Raw genomic sequence first — 24426 nt, 5'->3', positions numbered from 1 at the left:
TATGCATACTTTCATTCATACTGTGGTAAAAATCGGCTCGTAACCTCTTTTACCCTTTTCTCATACTTGGTACGGTATCTAACCGGAACTTGTTTTATGCATTTCTTGATAATCACTTGGAACTGTAGTCCCTATAGTTTATATACATGCATCTCAAATCGGTATAGATTCAATTCATATCATACGTCACACTTATTTGATCACATATATACATTTCATATAACTGGTTCGTAAAATATCATTTCTGCTGCTATTAAGAGTTTCAAGCATTTCCTTCTTTAGTTTTAATGCAAATAAAGTAGTTTTAAGAAATTTGGAGATCATATGCCAAAACCCCCATTTTGTTGCCAAAATCGTAAAATCGTAAAAATCGTAAGAAATCGACATTTATACTCGGTAAAACTTTGCAAATAAGCATTCAATACATACATATAAACATAAGCTACATATTTCGTGGTTTCTTTTTCTAAAAATACTGATGTAAACAAATCCCCTTACCTTTTAACGTAAAAACTGAAGTACGAACGAATCGATCCAAAACTATGACACAAATACCTCAAAACCTTAAAATCGAAGAACAATACTTCAATATAATCTTATTTACTACAGATCTACCGAATCGAAAATGAATTCAGATCCTTACCTCGATTTTAGGAAAAATCCCAAAAATCTTCAAAACGACGATTTGATCCGCTATAACTGTAGAGTTTCTCTTTTTGATCCACGCAAGAACTTCCGATCGTCGAAATGGACGACGAAAGATGAAGAATCATAGAGAGAGAGAGAGAGAGGGTTTTTGGGTTTTCTTAACCCTTAAGCAACCGAAAAAGATATTTATAGGGCCTTTGACTGAGTCAAATTCGTTGACGAGGCGGCACCTTCGTCGACGAGCCAGCTACTCAGTTCGTAGAAGAAGCTATACCTTTGTCGACAAACCCCATCCTAATATTTTCTTTGGTTAGCTCGGTATCTCTTCGTTGACGACGCTTTGAATTTCGGCGATGAAGAACTGAAGGGACTTCGTCGACGATCATACTGCCCTCGTCAACGAACCCTGCCATTATTCCCTTTTTACCCATTTCTTATTTAATTTCCTTATTCATAGGTTTGAGTCTCTACAAACACACACACACACAACTATGAAGAAATTACAAATTATTTAAACTTATATAAATTGAACTGACATCGAATTTCCCAAAATTTGCAAGACAACTTTTTTTTTTTTTGCATAATGACAAGATTAGAAAAGTTTTCACCATGTATTCCTAAGAATAATGAAATACCATAATTTCTTTATAAACTCCAGAGAAAATCATAGGTAATCCAAACAGAAAAAGAGACAAGCAACCATTATACTTTGATAGACATAACCGAGTACCAATTCCTAAGGTTTTTGGCTTTGGTGTGTTTTAAATTCAAACATTTATGACTGCATTTCAAACATATAGTCATTCATGTCAGCTCTCACAAACATTTTATTAAACACCATACACACATTTCTTCATTCCCAAATATAAATATTGTAGATATATAATCATGGATTTTACAGTGAAAATATAATATGCTCTAATACAAAACTAATATTCATATTTTGGAAATTATATTTTACAAAAATAATAATATATATATATATATATTAATATGTTCAGCATTTATGTATGGTTGCTACCAAAATTATTTCTTGCACAAATCCATACAGGAGATTATAGGGAATTATAAACTTGAAACTTAGCAGTTGGGCTAACCTTGTATATATTTTATCGTCTATAAAAACCTTTGACACTCTTTGTTCGTGGAAACTAATTGATGTAGATGAAACTTCCTTCATATTTGACCGAAATACTCAATTGGAAGAAGGAAATTTACGAGAATATGACATTCGGAGGAAGACAGTAGGTCCTGTGAGCAGTTACATGTGCTGGAAGGGCATGATGGTAGATCAAAAGCATAGCTAGTAGAGGAAGACGAAGTTAGAGCTTAACGGCCGAAGGGAGATGGAAGGCCATGTGAGCATTTATATTTTCAAACACAAGAATAGAATAATAGAAGAATGACTTTTGCGTTCTAGGATATGGAGGGAATTATTTTTTAATTTATTTAAAATATAAAAGATAAAATTGATATTTTAATTTTTGTTACATGAAGTACTACCAAATATATATTTTTAGAAGTGGTTTAATTTTGTTTGTTATTTTTATAGTTATCCAAACAAATTTAGATACTCAAGGATACATGAATATTTTAATAAGATAGTTAAAAATGGAATATAAATAATGTCCAAGATGAATTTAGAGTATTAAGCTAAATAAATAAATTTTGACAGCCAATTCGAGTTTGACCTACTAATTGAATTGATTATTGGGTAACTCCTCAAAATTTTATTTAAAATCATGAGATTTTAAAATACAATTTTTGAAAAAAATGATTCCGAGCAGTGTTCGATTTGAATAATTTTTTAATAAAATAATAATATATATATAATTTTAAAAAGCCTCATTGTGTGAAGCCTAGAAAAATTCATCCCTAGTAGAAAATAACGGGCAACTGTCAAATCGAGATTCGAGGCGCGTACAATACCGTGAGCCCATCGGCAGTAGAGAATAAAACCCTCACATGATGACCCTTGCCTGGCGAGAAGGGAAGACAAGTCCTCATCAATCCAATTCATTCTACTGCACATTATTCCAGAACCTTCCCGTGGGCGCGTCTTCTTCCCTTAAATCCACCTTCCCAACTCCATCTCCAGCTCCATTATCTCTCTCTCTCTCTCTCTCTCTCTCTCTTTCTGAATTTTCTGCAATTTCTGTTAATGGCGTCTGAAACAGAGGCACTTGAAACATCCTTTCTAGAGCGTCTTATAAGCTCGCGAAACAGAGACCTCTCTCTGTTTATCCCCTTCATCTTGGGCCTCGCGAACCCATCCGCCCCAAGACAAAGCGAGAACGACCCAGATGAAGAAACAGATGATAGAGCTAGCCCAGTTGAACGGATCATCCTCATCAACCCTTTCACCCAAGGTATGATCGTGATCGAAGGTTCTTCCACCATGGATGCTCTGCTTCGCGAGCTGCAGGGCAAGGAGGGGCAGCCGCCTGCATCCAAATCCTCCATCGAGTCCTTGCCGGAGGTGGAGGTCGCGGAGGCGGACGCGGAGTGCGTGATATGTTTGGAGGAGTGGGAGATTGGGGGAAAGGCCAAGGAGATGCCTTGCAAGCACAGGTTTCACGCGAATTGCATAGGGAAGTGGTTGCAGATCCATGGGTCTTGCCCTGTTTGCAGATACAAGATGCCTGTCGACGAAGAAGACGCGGGCAAGAAGGGAGACGGGGATGTCAGTGATGGCGGTGACGATGAAGGCAGAGGGAGGAGGGGGGTTCAGAGGGAAATTTGGGTGAGTTTTTCCTTCAATGGCAGTAGCAGAAGAGGGGACTCAAATCATGGTTCTTCCGATGATTCCAATGATTCAAGTCCATAATTTCTTACGATTAGCTGAGGGTTTAGAGGGATTTGTAAGAAAATTTTCCCCTTTCTTGAATAATCTGTACAGCGAAGTATTGTAATTTTTTTTGCTATTGTGTCAAATAAGAAAGCTGTTTCTTCTCCCAGTAATGGATGATTCGCAATTGTCACCTAACAGAAGAATTGAGATATGATACAGCAGGGCTTTCTTTGTGTAATTGGGTTTAAATTTGTTGTTGCAATTTATGCATTCTTCGATAGAAATTGCTGAAATTCTCAGCTAACTTCACTCTCATTGCTTAGATTTTATGGGAATCTAATGATTGGGAATTGCAACAGCCCTGCGTTCATTTCGAACGAAATTTGTGGGCTCAAATCAGATTCAGCTGAGGAGCCACCATCTTGTTTTATTGCTTATGATGTCATGGAAGATGATGATCTGTGTTTTCAGCCTCTGGAAGAATTCAATTAGCTCTTACAGACCCTTTGGACAGCCACCCAAATTTGTTCCATCGCCATTTTCACTTCAACCATCAGAAGGTAGAACTTGGGCCTCAGTTGGGGAGACGATGGTGTGGGCTCACCATGGCTTCTACCTTTTGTGTTTCTACAAATAATTTTTTTTATTTATTTCATTGTCCTCCTAGTCCACTTTCATGTCAAATAGTGGGTGCATGTAAAGAATTTAATATGAGTTGAAATATATATATATTTGATATATACATTTAATATATCCAATTATTTTTCTGACTTGTACAAGCTAATTATGATTTATGATGAAGTTGTGTCTCAGTGTTTTTTGTAGAAAGAAAAATAAGATGGGAATGTATTTTTTATTATATTTTTCCTTCACATCAAATAATATTAAAAATAAAATTTTGTTGTAATATAATTAAAAATTTTTAAAAATAAAATGTTATTGGTGTGTAAAATTAAAAGTTTATTCATTGATTGGTTATATATATATTTTATATTTTCTTTCTTCAATATTCAAATATAAAAAATAGATTTCTATATGTTTTTGTTTTCTTTTTTATATTTTCTGAGTTTCAAAGCATACTTTTAACAACAAAGAAAATAATTCATTTGGTATAGAAAAGAATGTATAATTCATTAGGTCTATAATAAGAAAATTTACAAAAGCGAAATAGCAATCAAACAAGGAAAGCTACCAAATGGTTTTAGATTTTAGAGAATCTCTTCTACTTATTACAAAAAGGAAGGTAACAAAATTTCCACCCATCTTGAGAAATTTTTTAAAAAATTTCCCCCCATCTTGAGAATTTTTTTTTTGAATTATCAAAATATAACATCAAGAGAAAATGTGCATTCAAAGGGCTCCTACTCAATAACAAAGCTATTAAAAACAAGCAACTAGACAAGTGTTAATTTTTAAAAGATCTTTAGCCTTCTAAATATTTTTATGTTTTGTTTGAGAGCAATAATTTCAAATCTTGGATTTTGATTTGGAAGGATTTTGATAAATTTTAATACAATTTTATATTATATTTTATCGAAATTTAGTACAACTCCAAATTTACGGTGTATCCAAGCATAATGTCATAAGGTAGAAAGGATATTTTAGCATTGGTCAAAAGATCAAATAAGTTTGCAAGAATAAATTCCTAGAAAGTTTAGGATAAAATTCAGCAACACTATCATACTTTTTAGAATATGACACTCTACCCTTTAAGTTTTCAAAAATTATCACAAATCCTCATGAAATTTAATTTAAGGTAAAATCCAACAACACCCCTGAGTTTTTTAAATATGACATTCCACACCTTGGGTTTTTGAAAATTCTCAAAAGCCCCATGAGATTTAAATTTATTGACAATATGAATCTTCTACTAATTGACCGTTAGTCAATCGTTAAGTATATGTACAAAAAATAAATTTTTATTTTTAATAAAATAATATTTTAAATTGATATTGGCTTAAATAAACTAAATTAAAAAAATTGGCCAATGTAATGTTTTTAAAATTAAATAAATGTATTGAAAGCTTAACCAATTCTCGAATTGAATGATTTACTGGTTCGATCACTTTGGATAAATTAATTGACATAAATATGACAAAATAATTTTATTATTTTATAATTTTTAAAAAATATATAAAAATAAAAATAAAATGATATCAAATTAAATAAATTAAATTAAAAAAACTTGTCAGTGTAATATCTTGAAAATTGAAAATATGAATTGGAAACCTAATCGATTCTCGAATTGAATAGTTTGTCGGCTGATTGCTTTGGATCAATCAATTGACATAAGTACGATAAAAATAAATTTATTATTATTTTAATTATTAAAAAAAATATATAAAAAATAAAAATTACTAGTAAATCGTAATTATAGTATTACTGTAATGCCCCGAACTAGAAACTAGTGTTCGGAGTGTTATTTGAAATATATCTCTGATACCACCTTGTGGTGCGTTGTAGCCGTCAAGTGGGGCATAGGTGCCACGTGTTCCATTTACCTGAACCTGACTCTGTATCAGTTACGCAGCGGAAATAATAACAACTCTTCAATAAAATATACCAGAGTTTCTACATCTATATAATCTCAAAAGTATACACCAACATCCAGTATTCACAAATATTCACAACTATGAAAACATAAATATATTACAACCCCAAAAATTATAACCAAAGTTTATACCCTCTATCTCTATCAAAAATGCTATACTAGCCTCGAGTTCACTAAGCTTGATCACACAAAGGTCCTGAAAAAGATAAGTTCAACTATCGGGTGAGACACATCTCAGTAAGGATGGAATGCATTAAATCAGCATGTAACAATCATGAGGTTTAAGTACAACATATATGTATATTCATTATTTTCAAATAAACCACAATTATGAAATCATTCTTTGTTCTGACTCATACACATACAAGGTATTTTACCAACGAGAGTTCCCGAGGATATGGGTGATTACCAGCCCATACAAGTAGCACTCCTCTGCTCTGATACCTTAAGCAACCTACGGTTACAACTGAAACATATTAGGGCACTTACCTTACTCAGTAAGCCCTTAGGTGGTTAGTTTATCTCATACTCACGCATTTACACAAAGGTTTACTGGTAGAAATTCCCGAAAAAAGGGAAGATTACCAACCTATACAAGTAGCTTCCCTCTGCCCTAACACGTTATGTAGCTCACAACTACATCTGATACCTATCAAGGCACTCACCTTTCTCAGCAAGCCCTTGGGCGAAGAGTATACTCCGTCCCAAATACAAGTAATACTACTATATTTACTACTGATAATACCTTACTGTATTACTCTTTATGCTGTTATCACTGTGTCATTCATTACATTCACTTTCATATTCTATATTCATGTGTCACATATTCATCATCTCTTTCTATATTCATGTCTGTTTTCACATATTTTGTTTTCATGTCATTTCTGTCTGCTAATCTTATATCCATTGCTTCCATAACTGCCATTTCCATATCCATTGTTCCCATATTATCCATGGTTAAACTTACAATTATGTGTTTAGAACTCTTTATATCGGTGATAAATCGTAATCATGCTTTTGCCCCATGACGGGTTGTGCGGCCCGAAGGTTGGACTTAACCCTGGTTGGCCCTCCAGAGTTAAATCAACCACATTCTACAGTCCGTAGGCTATTCCCACACTGGTCTAGACTCCAGAGGGACACTACCCTTCCTCAGCACAATTGACCATCCTGTATCCACATTCTATCTAAGACGTGTGGGTGCACTAGCGCTCCATACATATCTGCAATAATACTGTGCCCTTTTTCCTAGTCCACTGAAGTTCTCAAACTATACATTTTAATTTAACATTACCAAACACATGCAAAATAATCCATAACACATTTTAATTTTTAATACATTTCCAGTATTTCCAACATCTCATACATATATCATAGTTTAAACATAGCAACTTCATTTTATTCATACCACACAATTTAATAGTATATTTCATACGTTCACTAAAAATAAACCAACCCATAATCATCATTCATTTACTGAAAATATACATTTAATTTCTTACACAATTAACCAGAAGAATCTGTCATTTTAACTTTCCATTTTCACAAATAATATCTAATACCACAGCCCTAGGCTCAGAAATTTACCCTTCAAACTGTTGGCTTTTCAAAACCCACGTAAAAATCATATACATATATACATAATATTTTCATCTTCCACTAGTTATTTCCTCAAAAATCCTGATTTAATATATTCGCCTTACCTGATTTCTTGAACTACACCAACAGGGATCCCAAAACGATGCTTGTGGTGCTCAACCGAACTTTGATTCAATAACCCTAATTTAATCAAATCAACCCTAAATAAAATACTATTTTAACATTTTTTAGGCCCATAAATTTCAAATAACAATTAAACTCCCGAAAATAACCAATTTTCTTAATTCCCTAAATCTCACTCTCGTTTTGGAGTGGTGCCTAGGACACCAAATTGAAAATTTGCTCCAACCAAAATGACGACGATTGAGACTAGGACCCCGTGGTGGTGCCCGATTGCCGATTTAGTTAAAGATTTAAGGAGAAATTAAAGAAAGAGAGGGAGTATACCTTTCCCCAGGAGTGGTACCTACGATGCTCCCACTACAAATCCACTCCGATAGGAATGTCGGTGACGGAGATAGGAACCCAACGATATCTTTCGTTTTCTGATCGGCCGAATATTTGCCTAAAAAATGAGGTGAGAGAGGAGGAGGGACGGAGAGAGACGACGAGATGCAAAGGGAAATGGAAGAGAAGCGCTTGTAGATCTAAAAATTTGGAGAAGCTAACTTATATAAATATCTTATAATAAACTTATATATATATATATATATATATATCTTTATTCAGTTTTTTTACTATTCCTTTTTATTTTTTTAATTAATTAATTAATTAATTGATTAATAATAATAATATTTTTTGGAATCGCTATAATTACAAAATGCTTGTTAGATGTAATTTCAGAAAAAATTAATGACAAAACACATTATAAAACAAATAAAATATAATTCAATATTTTTAAATTCAACCTATCAATCATCATGTTAAAAAAATATAAACTAAAATTTCAAAATTCAAATACATAAATTAAAATTATAAAGTTGAATGATAGTTATTCTTTGTATAAAATATAAGTGTTAGATAAATAAAGAACACCTAAATTTATATTAATTGGTTAATCCTCGATCTAACCAATTCACCAATCTTTCTAAATTTTAACCAAGTTACTATGTTATTAAATATGGATTCAATTAGACTTAAAAAAGAGTGATAATTTGACCAACCGGTTGATATTAGTCGATTATAAACTATATTTTAATTTTAGAGATATATTTAGTCATTTAATTTGCATCTAAATTGCATATAAAAATTTCTAGAACAATAAAATTATTACGCATTTTTTATGAATTATTAAATTATTCATTTTACATATAATTTTTATTTTTGAAAATAAGAATTTAATTTTGTTGTCTTACTCGTGTCAACTAGTTGGCTTGGACCAATCAGGTGGTTAACTTGAAAATCAAGTGTGTAGTAACCCGAACCAAGAAAATAAAGAAATAAATAAAAGAAAAGATAAAGGAAAGGAAAAAGAGGAAAATGGGTTTGGCCAAGACCAAACTGTCGCCGATTTTGTGAGGATAAAAAAAACCATTGATGGTTTTCCTATAGGTAAACAACCGAGAGCTAGTTTAAGGCCAAACCGTCGTCGGTTTTGTCAAGCCCAAAAAAACCGATGACAGTTTTCTTGCGAGCCTGTTTACTTAAGGGCTAAGTTGCACTTTTTCTTTCATATTTCACATTCTCTCTCTCTCTCTCTCTCTAAAAATTAGGGTTTTGGTTTTCTCTCTCTCTAGCTTAGAAACTCTCTACTAGTGCTCTTCGGTTCTCTCTCCTTTCTCCCGGCACGTAGGCCATCGATCTTTGGTGGATTCGTGCGGTTGGATTTTTGTGGTTTTGAAGGTTTTAGGCATTTTCTTCAGAAACAAGTAAGGGAATTATATTATTCTAGTTGTTTTTGAATTATGGACTGGTTAAATTGCAATTTATGTTTACAGAAACAGTATATATGATTTTCTAAACGAATTAGGGATATGGAAATGGTGGTTTTGACTGTTGTACGTTTTTTGGGAAAAACTAACGTGAATGGTTTGAACTTCTCCTATTTTTGGTAAAATATACAGTTTGAGTTAAATAAAATCCTGGAGATACTCTTACCCTTGTTTTCAGCAACTTTATATTTTCTTAGACAGTTTACTTTATTTATGATTTATCAGGTGAAAAATTGTGTGGCATGAGTATGGTTTAACTAGCATAAATAAACAGTTTATAAACTTTTGTGATGTGACGACTATAAGCTTATACGAGAAATGACAATTATAAGCTGAGATGTGATGTGACGACTATAAGCCAAGTTTTGATATAATAGTCGGGGGCCGGATTTTACTTGATGGCCGGGGGCCGGGATTTATTGAATGACAGGTTTTATACGAAATGAGTTATAATACAATTTTTATTGTGTAAGCTATATATAATTCTAGAACCCCGTATGAGCATGGTACCATAGCTAGATTTGGGAGGAGGTGCAATCACACGGGGATGGAAATTTGATATGGGATAGTTGATTGGAGGCCTAGGCATAGTACTACCCCGAGGAAAGTGTTGGGGGTCCCATCCGATGCAGTGCTGGGTGACCCTTTAGGGTAGGTACAATCGTACTTATAACCTTTTTCTGACTAAGTTATGGCCGTCCGACCATATGTTGAGTCCAGCATTCAGACCGCACAACCCGTCATGGGGGGAAGCATGTCGTATGAGTATGTGATAGTGTAACGACGCTAATTTAACAGTCAATGTTGTATCTTTTATGCATATATAGACAAATTTACTATAAAATGGGCTATATTGAGTTGGTAGTTTATTATTCTAAAATTATGTACTTTTAGATATATAGTGCAGTACAGTTTTAAAAATGTCATATCATATACAATGAAATAATGGAAGTTTTATATCCACACGGGAACTTATGCTAGCCACACACTGATAATTCTATAATCCGTCTTACTGAGAAGTGTCTCACCCCAATATACAAATAATTTTTTAGGTCTTTTAGGGAACTGTTGTAGTGATCCTAAAAAAAATAAAAATAAAAATAAATAAATAAATAAATAAAATTAAATAAAAATAAAAATAAAATAATTAAATAATAATTATTAATTATATAATATAATATAATATAATATAATATATAAGGTAACCTAACTTAACCTTCAGGAAAGGAAATTCCTTTCTTGAGAACAGAAAGGTCTCCTATGCCAATTTCAATCTCTCTCTCTCTCTCTCTCTCTCTCTCTCTCTCTCTCTCTCTCTCTCTCTCTCTCTCTCTCTTTCCAGCTCTCATGCTCACCTCCATTCTCCTCCTCTCTCTCCTCATTTTTTCGGCCAATATTCGGCCGATCGGGAAACCAAAGATACCGCTGGGTTCCTATATCCGTCACCAACATTTTTACTAGAGCGGATTTGTCATTGGAGCAACATAGGTATCACTCTTGGGGAAAGGTATACTCCCTCTCTTTCCTTAATTTATTCTTAAATTTTCAGTTAATCGACGATCGAGCACCACCACGGGATCCTAGTCTTGATTGTCGACATTTTGGCCCAAGAAAATTTTCAATTTGGGGGTCCTAGGCACCACTCCAAAGCAAGAGTGAGATTTAGGGAATTAAGAAAATTGGTTATTTTCAGGAGTTTAATTGATATTTGAAATTTATGGACTTAAGAAATGTTAAAATAGTATTTTATTTAGGGATGACTTGATTAAATTAGGGTTATTGAATCAGGGTTCGGGTGAGCGTCGCAAACATCGTTTTGGGGTCCCTGTTGACATAGTTCAAGAAATCAGGTAAGGGGAATATATTAAATTAGGATTTTTGAGGAAATAACTAGTGAAAGATGAAAATATTAAGTATATATGTATATGATTTTTACGTGGGTTTTGAAAAGCCAACCGTTTGAAGGGTAAATTTCTGAGCCTAGGGCTGTGGTATTAGATATTATTTGTGAAAATGGAAAGTTAAAATGACAGATTCTTCTGGTTAATTGTGTAAGAAATTAAATGTATATTTTCAGTATATGAACAATGATTATGGGTTGGTTTATTTTTAGTGAACATATGAAATATACTGTTAAATTGTGTGGCATGAATAAAATGAAGTTGCCATGTTTAAACTATGATATATGTATGAGATGTTGGAAATACTAGAAATGTATTGATAATTAAAATGTGACATGAATTGTTTTGCATGTGTTTGGTAATGTTAAATTACAATGTATGGTTTGAAAACTCTGGTGGACAGGAAAAAGGGCACAGTACTATTACGGATATGTATGGTGGCACTAGTGCACCCACACGTCTTAGATAAAGTGTGGAGACAGGATGGTTGATTGTTCTAGGGAAGGGTAGTGTACCCTTGGAGTCTAGACCAGTGTGGGAGCAGCCAATCATACCTACAGACTATAGAATGTGGTTGATTTAACTCTGGAGGGCCAACCAGGGTTAAGTCTAGCCTTCGAGCTGCACAACCCATCATGGGGCGGAAGCATGATTAGGATTTATCACTTGTATAAAGGGTTCTAAACGCATAATTGTAAGTTTAACCATGGATAATATGAGAACAATGGATATGGAAATGACAGTTATGGAAGTAATGGATATAAGATCAGCAGATGGAATTGACATGAAAATAGAATATGTGAAAACAGACATGAATATAGAAACATATGATGAATATGTGACACTTGAATATAGAATATGAATGTGAATGTAATGAATGACAAAGAGATAACATCATAAAGAGTATTGTAGTAAAGTATTATCAGTATTATATATAGTAGTATTACACGTATTTGGGGCGGGGTATCCTTTTCTCCTGAGGGCTTGCTAAGAAAGGCGGGTTGTCACGCCCCAAACCCGCAAGTGGGCCCTAGGTGTGAATAGAGTAACCTAACCTGTCTCTGTATCATTTAAAATATAATAACCTCCTTATAAAGATAAATTCTCTACTATTTTAAATTAAAACAATTTAACAATTTCCTACACAGCGGAAAACAAATAACATGAAACACAACCTCCTATATAAAATAGTAGAGAATTTATCTTTCTTTATAAGGAGGTTATTACATTTTAAATGATACAATACCAGAGTATCTAAATATTCCACAAATATTACATATTTCATTGTACTCTTAAGAACTATTCTTACTAATATCAGGGCTAACAAAATTGAACCCCAAAACACTCACCCTCAAAAGGGTAGACTAACAGCTCCTCTATCTGCGAGCCTGCTCCGCTCACCCAACTGGCTCACCTGAAAAATAATTCAACACTGGGATGAGCCAAAGCTCGGTAAGACGAAACATGCTATCACTAGTGTGTGGCTACTGAGATGTAGATCTATAAAAATAAAAGTAATATGAGTTAAGAGTAGTAAAAGTAACTAAATCTGAAAATGCTGATACTACATAACATATTATAACCCTTTAACTACATAATTTAATATGTCAAATTGTATGAAATTACTTCTCATAATAATACTACTATTTCGAAAAATCTAATAATATTATAATATCTGAGAATAGGTCCCTGGATGGCTGTATGTCATGATTTAACCCCTCATGACGGGGTTGTGCGGCCCGAAGGCTGGATCTATCCTAACTGGCCGACCAGGGTAAACTACTATACTCCTCGTTCAGATTGGCCATCCTCAACCCATATCTGATGGAGAGCCTGTCCACAACTAGGCACGATCGACCTCATACCACTTACTATCTGAGTTAAGTGGTTGCACTCTGAACTGAATATCTGTAGCTACGGTACCGTGCCCTCTATCTGATCCATTAGGGTCTAATACTATATAATACGTTTCTATATACAACTAACTGTTTTACCATGATTCTGTAATAACTGTATAAACCATGATGCTGTAATAATATGTAGCTATATCAACTATATTTTTCTGAGATAACTGTAAATCTACTTGTTATGGTGCTATAAAACTGTAAAATCATGGTATTCTGACAGATACTGTAAACACATTTTACTGTTTTTATATTCTGTAAAACATATTCCTAAAAATACTATATAAACATGTTTCTATACTATATTCATACTCTCATGCCACACAATAATTTAAAATATTTTAAAATTAATAATAAATTGCACAAACTTCTGCTCTGAATAATAATCTGGTAAAAACATAAGCTTCATACTGAAATTATACTAGGTTTTTTTAGCATAACATGTTTCCCTTACCTAATTGTCAAAAAGCCCCTATCGTATACTGGTTACATCCGCAGGGCATCTTATTCCCCACCCTAAAAACCACATTTATCAGAACAGAATATCAATATTTCTTGGCCTACATCATTTCCTACAACTGTCAGAAGGGCAAAAACTGAATAAAAGACCTTACCCTAATTCTGGGGAGAAATTTGACTCAATCACACTGACGATTTGACCCAGTAGACTTGAAGAGAACTCCTCTTCGATCTGGCAACTGACGGGGCCAAAATCGAAGAGAGATGGAAGAGAGGCCATATGAGAAAGAGAGAGAGAGAGAGAGAGAGAGAGAGAGAGAGAGAGAGAGAGAGGAGAGAGAGCGGCGCTGAATTTTTGAATTAATCCGAAGTTTTGCACTATTTATACTGCGGGATTCGTCGACGAGCCATGTCATCTCGTCGACGAGTCCTTTAATAATTTCGTCGATGGACCCTACCTCCTCGTCGACGAATTTCAGACTGCCTAAAACCCGTACTTACACAAGTACTCAACATAGCTAACCGATACCCACTCTTCCGGACGCTAGGATGCTAGTTTCGGCTACCTGAAGGACCTGAAAAACATTTGTATATTCGGGGTGAGACACCTCTTAGTTAGGAAGAAAGCAAGTTATATCAGTGCGTGACATATAAGTGTTATTTTAACATAAAACATAACACGATATAGTTCCATTATTTTCACAATTTAGTCCTAGTACATACGGTACCAAACATACGGTCAATGTCGTCACACTCAAGCAAATGATACCCTACAATAACTGAAGACTCACAGCAATATCATGCTAATACAGTGTCCACTCACACCCATCGGTGACAAGCCGGAACAAACAAGTGATATTTCACACCCTCTGATATAGAGCCGGACACTCTCGCCCAAGATAAGTAGTCGAGACATGGCGTCAGCGTACGGTAATTAGCCGCCCCTAGCTGATTTACAAAACTTGGAACAATTTTGAAACTCATGTCCTTATACTCATCAGCGTACGATAATTAGCCGCCCCTAGCTATTTTACAAAACCCTAGAACATTTTACATACAACATTTCATTCCACACTTATTTGAGTATACAACAAATCATATCGTTTCCAATTCGAGAAATATAATTTAATACAAATACAGGTACAGTCATCTCATTACTACCATTTTATACCACATATGATTTTCCAACCGAAATAAAGATGATACTCGAAACCCCAAATTTTCCTAAAAACTGTGACCCGAAAATCCCGCATTTTCACCTGACAGATTTTTCCAAATAAGTAACCAAAACATACATACGATCGTAAACGATCTTGATTTCAAAAATAACTGATATAAACAGAGTCCCCTTACCTTTTCCCGAATACCAAAACACAAACTCTACGGCTCCAAAACTACGAACCGAGTTCCTAAAACCTAAACATCCAAGAACTATACTTCACTACAATTCTTATGACTACATATATTCAGAAACGAAACTGAAATCGGACCTTTACCTCTTTTTTGGGTTAAAACCCGAAAATCCCCGAAACGAATTTTTGATCTGCTAAAAATGTAGAGCTTCTCCTCCTGATCCACGTGGTAACGTCGGATCATTGATTTCGACAATTGATGGCCTGAAATCCTAGAGAGAGAGAGAGAGAGAGAGAGAGAGAGATAAATTTGAGTTCTAGAGAGAGAGAGAGAAAGAGATTTTAGCTTACTTAGCCATGAAGCAATGAAGGAGGATATTTATAGCCCCTTTGACTTGGCCAACCTCGTCGACGAAATGGCGCCTTCGTCGACGAATCATCCACACATTTCGTCAACGAACCAGCTTTTTCGACGACAAACCCTATTCTAATATTTTACTATACGGTCGATATCTCTTCGTTGATGAGGTTCTAAATTTCGGCGATGAAGAGTACAAGTGCCTTTATGGACATGAACAATGGCTTCGTTGACGAAGCCTGCAAAATTTACGTTTTTACCCCTTTGTTATTTATTCAATTCACATATCTTGGGTCGGGTTTTTACAACCTCCCCTCCTTACAAAATTTCGTCCTCAAATTTGTAGTCTCTCACTTACCAACTCATCTACATACCCAAATGCATACCTGACTCTAGGAAGAGCCAGCGACCACTAGCAAAGTAGCCCCATCCCAAATACATACATACCCTTACTTATGACGGAGGAATACCATGGTTACATACATACACTGTCTCGGGAGCTCCAATATTACAAAACTCTCCCAGAGACTAACCACACATCATTACTACGACAACAAAATATTACATACATACATACATACCCATACCGATCCTGCCATCGAAACTACTACTCAAAACAACTGTGGATATTTACGGCGTATTTCCGTCTCTAATTCCCCAGAAGTTTCCTCAACCGCGTGATTCCGCCACAGTACCTTCACTAACGGTATCTCATTGGTATGCAACTTCTGAACTTTACAGTCCAGAATCCTAACGGGGTATCTCCTCATACGCCAAAGCTTTCCCCAATCTCTAAGTACTCGTAACTAATAACATGGGATGGATCCAGTACATACCTCCTTAATATGGATATGTAAAATACATCATGGATCCTCGAGAGCATTGGGGGTAATGCAATCTTGTAGGCCACCGAACCCACTCGTTTTAGTACCTCGAATGGTCTGATATACCTCGAGCTCAACTTATCCTTCTTCCCGAATCTCATCACCCCATTCATCGGAGTGATTCTCAGGAATATCTTACCCCCAACCTCGAATTCCAACTCACGACGATGAATATCCACGTAACTCTTCTGTTGACTCTGAGCTAATTTAATCCTATCCCTAATCAATCTGACATTCTTAGAAGCCTGTTGTACGAGTTCGAGACCCAATACCTGCCGTTCACTGACCTCATCCCAATACAAGGGAGACCGAAACCTCTGACCATACAATGCCTCGAACGGTGCCATCATGGATACTAGCCTAGAAGCTGTTGTTATAGGCAAACTCCACCAATGGTAGAAACTGAATCCAACTACCATCGAAGTCTAACACACGAGCCCGTAACATATCCTCCAAGATCTGTATCATCCTCTCTAACTGTCCATTAGTCAAGGGGTGGAACGCTATACTGAATGTAAGCTTCGTCCCTAGTTCTTCTTGTAAGCTCTTCCAGAATCGAGAAGTGAATCTCGGGTCTTGATCTAAAATAATGGACGCCGGCACCCCGTGCATTCTAATTATCTCTTGTATGTACAAATCTGCTAGCCTTCTCAAAGAGTAGCTAACCTTCATTGGTACAAAGTCAATATATTTGGTCAACTTGTCCATGATTACCCAGATGGCATTATGCCCGTGTAGTGTTGGTGGTATCCCGGTGACAAAGTCCATGGAGATGTGCTCCTATTTCCACTTCGAAATACTCGATGGCTGTAATGGCCCTACCGGCCTCTGATGTTCAGCTTTTACCTACTGACACGTCAGACATTGCTCCACAAATAGAGCAATCTCCCTTTTCATGCCACTTCACCAGAAAGATTCGTGCAATTCTCGATACATCTTCGTACTACCTGGATGTACCGTATACAAAGAACGATGCGCCTCCTCCAGGATCGTCCTCTTTATCCCCTCGTCATTTGGAACACACAGCCTGGTCCCAAACCTCAGCACACCTCCTTCAGAGATATTAAAACCTATAACCAACCGTTGCTAAATTTTCTTTACAACCTCGACTAACTCTGCATCATTAGTCTGCGCGGCTTTAATCCTCTCAAGTAATGTTGGCTGGATCACCAAGCTAGCAATGAAATGCTGATGATTACCATCCACCAACTCCATGCCAAGGATTTCCAGATCCCATCTAATACAATGCTGACCTAATACTGCAGATACTGACACGTGCTCTAACTTCCGACTCAATGCGTCAACAACCATGTTAGCTTTCCCCGGGTGATAACTAATGGTGTAATTGTAGTCCTTGATCAGTTCAAGCCACCTCCTTTGCCTCATGTTCAACTCCCTCTGTGTGAAAAAGTATTTGAGGCTCTTATGGTCCGTGAAGATCTCATTCTGTTCACCGTACAAGTAGTGTCTCAAGATCTTCAATGCATATACTACTGCCGCGAACTCTTTGAGTTACTGAGAAGCATAAGCAATTACTTTCTCCTATTGCATCAGCACACATCCCAACCCTTCAGTGATGCATCGCTGTAAATCACAAAACCACCATCCCCAAATAGGATGGTTAAAACTGGAGTAGTGACCAGTCGGTGTTTGAATTCCTGGAAAATCTGCTCACACTTATCGATCTAATCAAATCTCACACCCTTCCTCGTCAACCGTGTCAAAAGGTCAAATAACTTTGAGAATCCTTCCACAAACCGCTGGTAATACCTAGCCAGTCCTAGGAAACTCCAAACATCCTGCATGCTCTTCGGTTTCACCCAGTCAACCATTGCTTCTATCTTACCAGGATCAACTAAGATACCACCCTTCAACATGACATAGCCTAGAAACGTGACCTAATTCAGCCAGAACTCGCATTTCTTCAGCTTAGCATACAACTTCTTCTCCCGTAGTACCACAAGTACCAACCTCAGATGATTTTTGTGTTCTTCCAAACTTATATCAGAATATCGTCGATGAATACCACTACAAATTGATCCAGGTATTCATGGAAAACCCTGTTCATTAGGTTTATAAATACTGCCGGAGCGTTAGTCAACCCAAACGGCATGACTAGAAACTCGTAGTGACCGTATCTGGTTCAGAAAGCAGTCTTCGCAACATCCTCAATCCTAACTTTCACCTGATGATATCCTGACCGTAGATCGATCTTCGAAAAGACTTACATTCCCTACAGCTGGTCAAATAGATCATCTATATGAGGCAATGGGTATCAGTTCTTCATTGTTACCTTGTTGATCTCACGATAATCAATGCACATTCGCATCGACCCGTCCTTCTTCTTTACGAACAATACTAGAGCTCCTCAGGGCGAAACACTAGGTCTTATAAAGCCCTTATCCAATAGTTCCTACAATTTCTTCTTCAACTCTCTAAGTTCAGCTGGAGCCATCTGGTATGGAGTTTTAGAGATCAGTGCCTTACCTGGTAGCAACTCGATAGCGAACTCCATCTGCCGATCAAGAGGTAAATCGGGTAAGACTTTCGGGAATACATTCGAAAATTCATTAACCACTTGGATATCTTCAAGTTTCAAATCATCCCGAGGTGGTTCCTTCACGCAAGCTAGTTACCCATAACAACCCTCCAAGACTAACCTTCTCGCCTGTATAGCTGATAGAATTTGTGGCGTCGAACGCGTACACGATCCCACGAACTCATACTTCTACTCCCCAGGAGGTCTAAATACTACTACCTTCCTACGACAATCAATAACTGCATAACTAGAGAATAACCAATCCATCCCTAGTATGATGTCAAATTCGCACATGTCGTACACTACTAGGTTCCCTGATAGCAACCTTCCCTGAATAACCACTGGGCAGTTTCCTAACATCTTACTACAGATCGTTATACTCCCAGTCGGTGTAGCCACAGACAAACATTCATCCATTACTTGGGTTTCAACCCTACACAATTTCATAAAACTAGAAAATATAAACGAATGGTTTGCTTTTGAATCAAATAAAACAACAGCTCTATTCGAAAGTAATAACATGGTACCTGTCACCACATTCTCAGTGTTTTCTGCATTTGCTAGAGTAAAGGAATACACCCTCGCCGAAGCCGTGTTTGCTTGATAGTTTCCCCGAGGCATTTAATTACTCCCACGGTTTTGGCTCTGTGCAGGCATATCGTTTCTCTGTGTCTGACAGTTTTGGGATATGTGGCCCAGTTTGCCATAGTTGTAGCAGTTACCCCAGAATGGCTGGCATTCACCATCATGCCATTTATGACACTTGGCGCATGGTGCAGAGGACGGATCCCCCTCAGAACTCTGCCGTTCGGTATTCTGACGATAATCCAAACTATAGTTCTTCTTCTTCTTCCACTATTCCTGTCGAGGACCAGTCTAAGAACCAGAAGATACTGGCCTCTTCCTCTGTTCCTATATCACCTCATCCCTCTGGAGGTCAGTCTCAACTATGGTAGTCTTATCCACCAAAATAGAAAACTCTTGAATTTGCAGCATACCCACAAGCTTGTGGATGTCCTTCCTCAAACCCTTCTCGAACCTCTAAGTTTTCTCATACTTGTTTGAGATCAAGTACGGCGCGAAACGAGATAGGTCAATATATTTGGCAGCATATCTCTGCACCATCAGGGTTTCCCGAGTCAGGCTCGAGAACTCATCAGCCTTCGCATCACGAGTGGAAGCTGGGAAGTATCTCTCGAAAAATACCTCCTTGAAGCGGCTCTAAGTCATACCAGATTGACTAACTCTCTGCTTCTCAAGTAGACTCACCGCCATCCACCATCTTTTTGCTTCTCCTGCCAGCTGAAAGGTAGAATAGAGAACCTTCTGCTGGCCCGTGCAGTGCAGAACTTCTAATATCTTCTCGGTCTTTTACACCTAATTTTCTACTACTATCGGATTGGGTCCTCCCATAAACGTCAGAGGGTGAATGCGGGTGAACCTCTCTATGGTACAACCCGTAGCAGTAGGAGAGTGCTCACGTCTCCTAACACTACGCTTGATCTCCCGTATAACTTGCCTTGTCAAACCTCGAGGCACAACAGGAGACTCATCACTTGTAGTCCCCTCAGAACCACTATCCAAGTTGTTATCCTTGGGCTCCATTATGAAAATAGAATAGGAATCGATTAAAATTCCTATATCATACACAGTTAACACAATCATTGAAATCTAATCATGTTAACTACAAATCTCACGAGTCCAGGTTTGTCCTACCACACCGACACAAATCCATTAGTGGTTTACCGTGATTTTACTGAAATCGTCATTCCGGGAAAAACAAAAAACACCGTCAATGAGTCCCTGTCTAGCAACAAAAAAATCCCTCGACCTACTCTTCCCATTTCCTACATCCTCTACTCCGGTATGTACACATAACTACGCCTAACCAAGTCTACAAGACCTAACAACCTAGTTAGCTTTGATACCAAGCTGTCACGCCCCGAACTCGCAAGTGAGCCCCAAGTGTGAATTTAGTAACCTGACCTGTCCCTGTATCATTTAAAACATACATGATACTATACTGAATGAGGGTCCGACCCCGTGGGGTACATGTACACCTTATACACATTTACATACATATCCATACTCATCAAATACGCAGCAAAAATGTTCTTTTAATACATACATCATACCATACCAGAGTCTATACATAACTAGAATATATGTTTCCAAATACAGTACATACTCTGGGTGTCTACAAAACCCAACAATGATAAGCCAGTTACAAAACCCGTACTTACACAAGTACTTAACGTAACTAACCGACACCCAAGCTTACGGACACTAGGATGCTAGTTTCGGTTACCCGAAGGACCTGAAAAACATTTGTATAATCGGGGCGAGACACCTCTCAGTAAGGAAGAAAACAGGTTATATCAGTGTGTGGCATACAAGTGTTATTTTAACATAAAACATAACACGATACAGTTCTAGTATTTTCACAATTCAGTCCCAGTACATACGATACCAAACATACGGTCAGTGTCGTCACACTCAAGCAACTGATACCCTACAATAATCGAAGCCTCACAGCGATATCATGCTAATAGGATGTCCACTCACACCCATCGGTGACTAGCCGGAACAAACATGTGATATTTCACACCCTTGGATATAGAGCCAAACACTCTCACCCACGATAATTAGCCTAGACATGGCATCAACTTACGGTAATTAGCCGCTCCTAGATGATTTAAAAAACCTGGAACAATTTTGGAACTCATGTTCCTATACTCATCAGTGTACGGTAATTAGCCGCCCCTAGCTGTTTTATAAAACCCTGAAACATTTTACATACAACATTTCATTCCACACTTATTTGAGTATACAACAAATCATATCGCTTCCAATTCGAGAAATACAGTTTAATACAAATATAGGTACGATCATCTCATTACTACTATTTTATACCACATATGATTTTCCAACCGAAATAAAGATGATACCAGAAACCCCAAATTTTCTCAAAAATTGTAACCCCAAAATCCTGTATTTTCACCTGATAGATTTTCCCAAATAAGTAACCGAAACATACATACGATTGTAAACTACAGGTTTACTGATTCCGATTTAAAAAATAACTGATATAAATAGAATCCCTTTACCTTTTCTCGAATGCCAAAATACGAACTCTACAGCTCCAAAACTACCAATCGAGTTCCCAAAACCTAAACATCCAAGAACTATACTTCACTATAATTCTTACGACTACATATATTCAGAAATGAAACTGAAATCGGACCCTTACCTCGTTTTTGGGTCAAAACCCAAAAATCCCCAAAATGAATTTCTGATCGCTAAAAACGTAGAGCTTATCCTCCTGATCCACATGGTAACGTCAGATCGTTGATTCCGGCAACTGATGGCCTGAAATCCTAGAGAGAGAGAGAGAGAGAGAGAGAGAGAGAGAGAGAGAGAGAGAGAGAGATTTTAGCTTACTTAGCCATGAAGCAATGAAGGAGGATATTTATAGCCCCTTTTACTTGGCCAACCTCGTCGACAAAAGGACACTTTCGTCGGTGAATCATCCACACATTTCGTCGATAAACTGGCTGTTTCAGCGACGAACCCTATTTTGATATTTTACAATACGTTCGGTATCTCTACGTCGATGAGGCTCTGAATTTCAGTGACGAAGAGTACGAGGGCCTTTGTCGATGAGAACAATGGCTTCGTTGATGAAGCCTACAAAATTTACCTTTTCACCCCTTTGTTATTTATTCAATCCACATATCTCGGGTCAGGTCTCACACGAGTGCCTTGGTAGGTATCAGATGTAGTTGAGGGCTGCATAACATATTAGGGTAGAGGGAATCTACTTATATGGGTGGGTAATCTTCCTTATTCTCGGGAACTTCTGCCAGTAAACCTTTGTATGAATGCGTGAGTACGAGATAAATCTTCCACATGAGGGATTACTGAGAAAGGTAAGTGCCTTGATATGCTTCACTTGTGATCGTAGGTTGCTTTTGGTATCAGAGCAGAGGAGTGCTACTTGTATGGGAGGGTAATCACCCCTATCCTTGGGAATTCTCGTTAGTATAGTACATTGCATGCGTTTGAGTAGGATCAGATAATGATTTCATAATTGTGGTTTATTTGAAAATAATGAGTATACATATATATTGTACTTAAACCTCATGATTGCTACATGCTGATTTGATGTATTTCTCCCTTAATAAGATGTGTCTCACCGGATAGTTGAATTTATCTTTTTTAGGACCTTCGCATGATCGAGCTTAGAGAGCTCAGGGTTATTGTAGCATTTTTGAAAGAGAGGGTATAAAATTTTGGATGTTATATTTTTGGGTTTGTTTAAGTTTTGAGATGTATATATATATATTTGTGAATACTGGTTGTTTGGAGAATACCTTTTGAGATTATATAGTTGTAGATACTCTGGTATATTATTGTGGAATTATTATTACTTTCGCTGCTTTATTGAGATAATAGGGTATCAGATACAGGTAAATGGAACATGTGGCACCCGAGCCCCACTTGGCGGGTTCGGGGCATCACAAGGTGGTATCAGAGATATATTTAAAATAACACTCCGGACCCTAGTTTCAGGTTCGGGGGGTTACAAAATGGTATCTGAGCAATTACCCAGTTGGAAGTGTGATGAGATTCACTTCGCTTGGGTTTGGAAATGTGGGTTCACAACGAGGACGTTACATTTGTAAGTGGGAGAGAATGTGATATCCTGTGGAAGAAAAACTTAAAAGGATTAGATGTTACTGCCCATATCAACAAGGTGCACCTTTCTTTTCAGGAGCCTTCCCATAAGAACTCTATAGTTAAGCGTGCTTGACTTGGAATAATTTTGGGATGGGTGACCTTTTGGGAAGTTTTCTTAGGAAGTGTGTGAGTGAGGAAAAAAAACACACTGAAAGGACACGTGTTGGTCTGTAGGGCCAGTCATTAGTCCGATAAGGCTCGCCCCCTGTTGTTTGGTTCAAGTGAAGGAGGAGGGACGCAGTGCTCCCTAGTAGACCCAAGTTGGGGCGTTACAACTGTGTCTAGCTGCTACGGGGTAGAGATTAGAATTTTGGGGGTGATAGACAGAGCTGGTGAGTCGCCAGCAGTTACATTTTGTTGTTTTGATGGGTGGTATTATATAGAAAGGTAGTGGTATGTATGTATTTGGGAACAACTAGAACTTTGGTAAAGTGTTTTGATGTTTTAGCATCTTCCGCTGTATGGTTTTAATTCGAGAATGACAGGTGCACCCGGGATTTCCTGGTTAAGGCAGGTTGCAATAGAAATAATATATGTGGTATCAAAGAGTATTTCTATATTTGTAGTAGGTTAAATTGTCGAGTCGTTATAGGTGGTATCGGAGCTTAGGTTGCTAGATTCTGCAAACTAGGTCAGATGGTTTTACTATAGTATAGGTTCAAATTAGGGACGAGGATAGGAATGGGTAGAATAGGAATGTTGAGTTTTGCTTCGTAATCCTGGAGGCAGAAATTCCTTGATGGACTTCTGTGTTTTTCTGGATCAGTCG

The 24426-nt window shown here is 37.0% G+C and overlaps 1 protein-coding gene across 1 annotated transcript; it reads left to right on the top strand.

Moving 5' to 3' along the window:
• The first annotated feature begins 2633 nt into the window (after nt 1-2633).
• On the top strand, nt 2634-3609 carry LOC131144210 (E3 ubiquitin-protein ligase MPSR1-like). Its single transcript, XM_058092686.1, has one exon. It carries the CDS (start codon nt 2810-2812, stop codon nt 3473-3475), a length of 666 nt encoding a protein of 221 aa, XP_057948669.1. The 5' UTR covers nt 2634-2809; the 3' UTR covers nt 3476-3609.
• The last annotated feature ends 20817 nt before the right edge of the window (nt 3610-24426 follow it).

Source organism: Malania oleifera, chromosome 12 (genome assembly GCF_029873635.1).
Source record: "Malania oleifera isolate guangnan ecotype guangnan chromosome 12, ASM2987363v1, whole genome shotgun sequence".
NCBI classification, from domain to species: Eukaryota; Viridiplantae; Streptophyta; class Magnoliopsida; order Santalales; family Ximeniaceae; genus Malania; species Malania oleifera.
Note: the sequence above shows the minus strand (reverse complement) of the source record. Positions and strands in the feature narration are given on the sequence as shown.

Bases quoted from the DNA above. Each gene is read 5' to 3' on its own strand.
- LOC131144210 (XM_058092686.1), top strand. From the start codon at position 2,810: ATGGCGTCTGAAACAGAGGCACTTGAAACATCCTTTCTAGAGCGTCTT.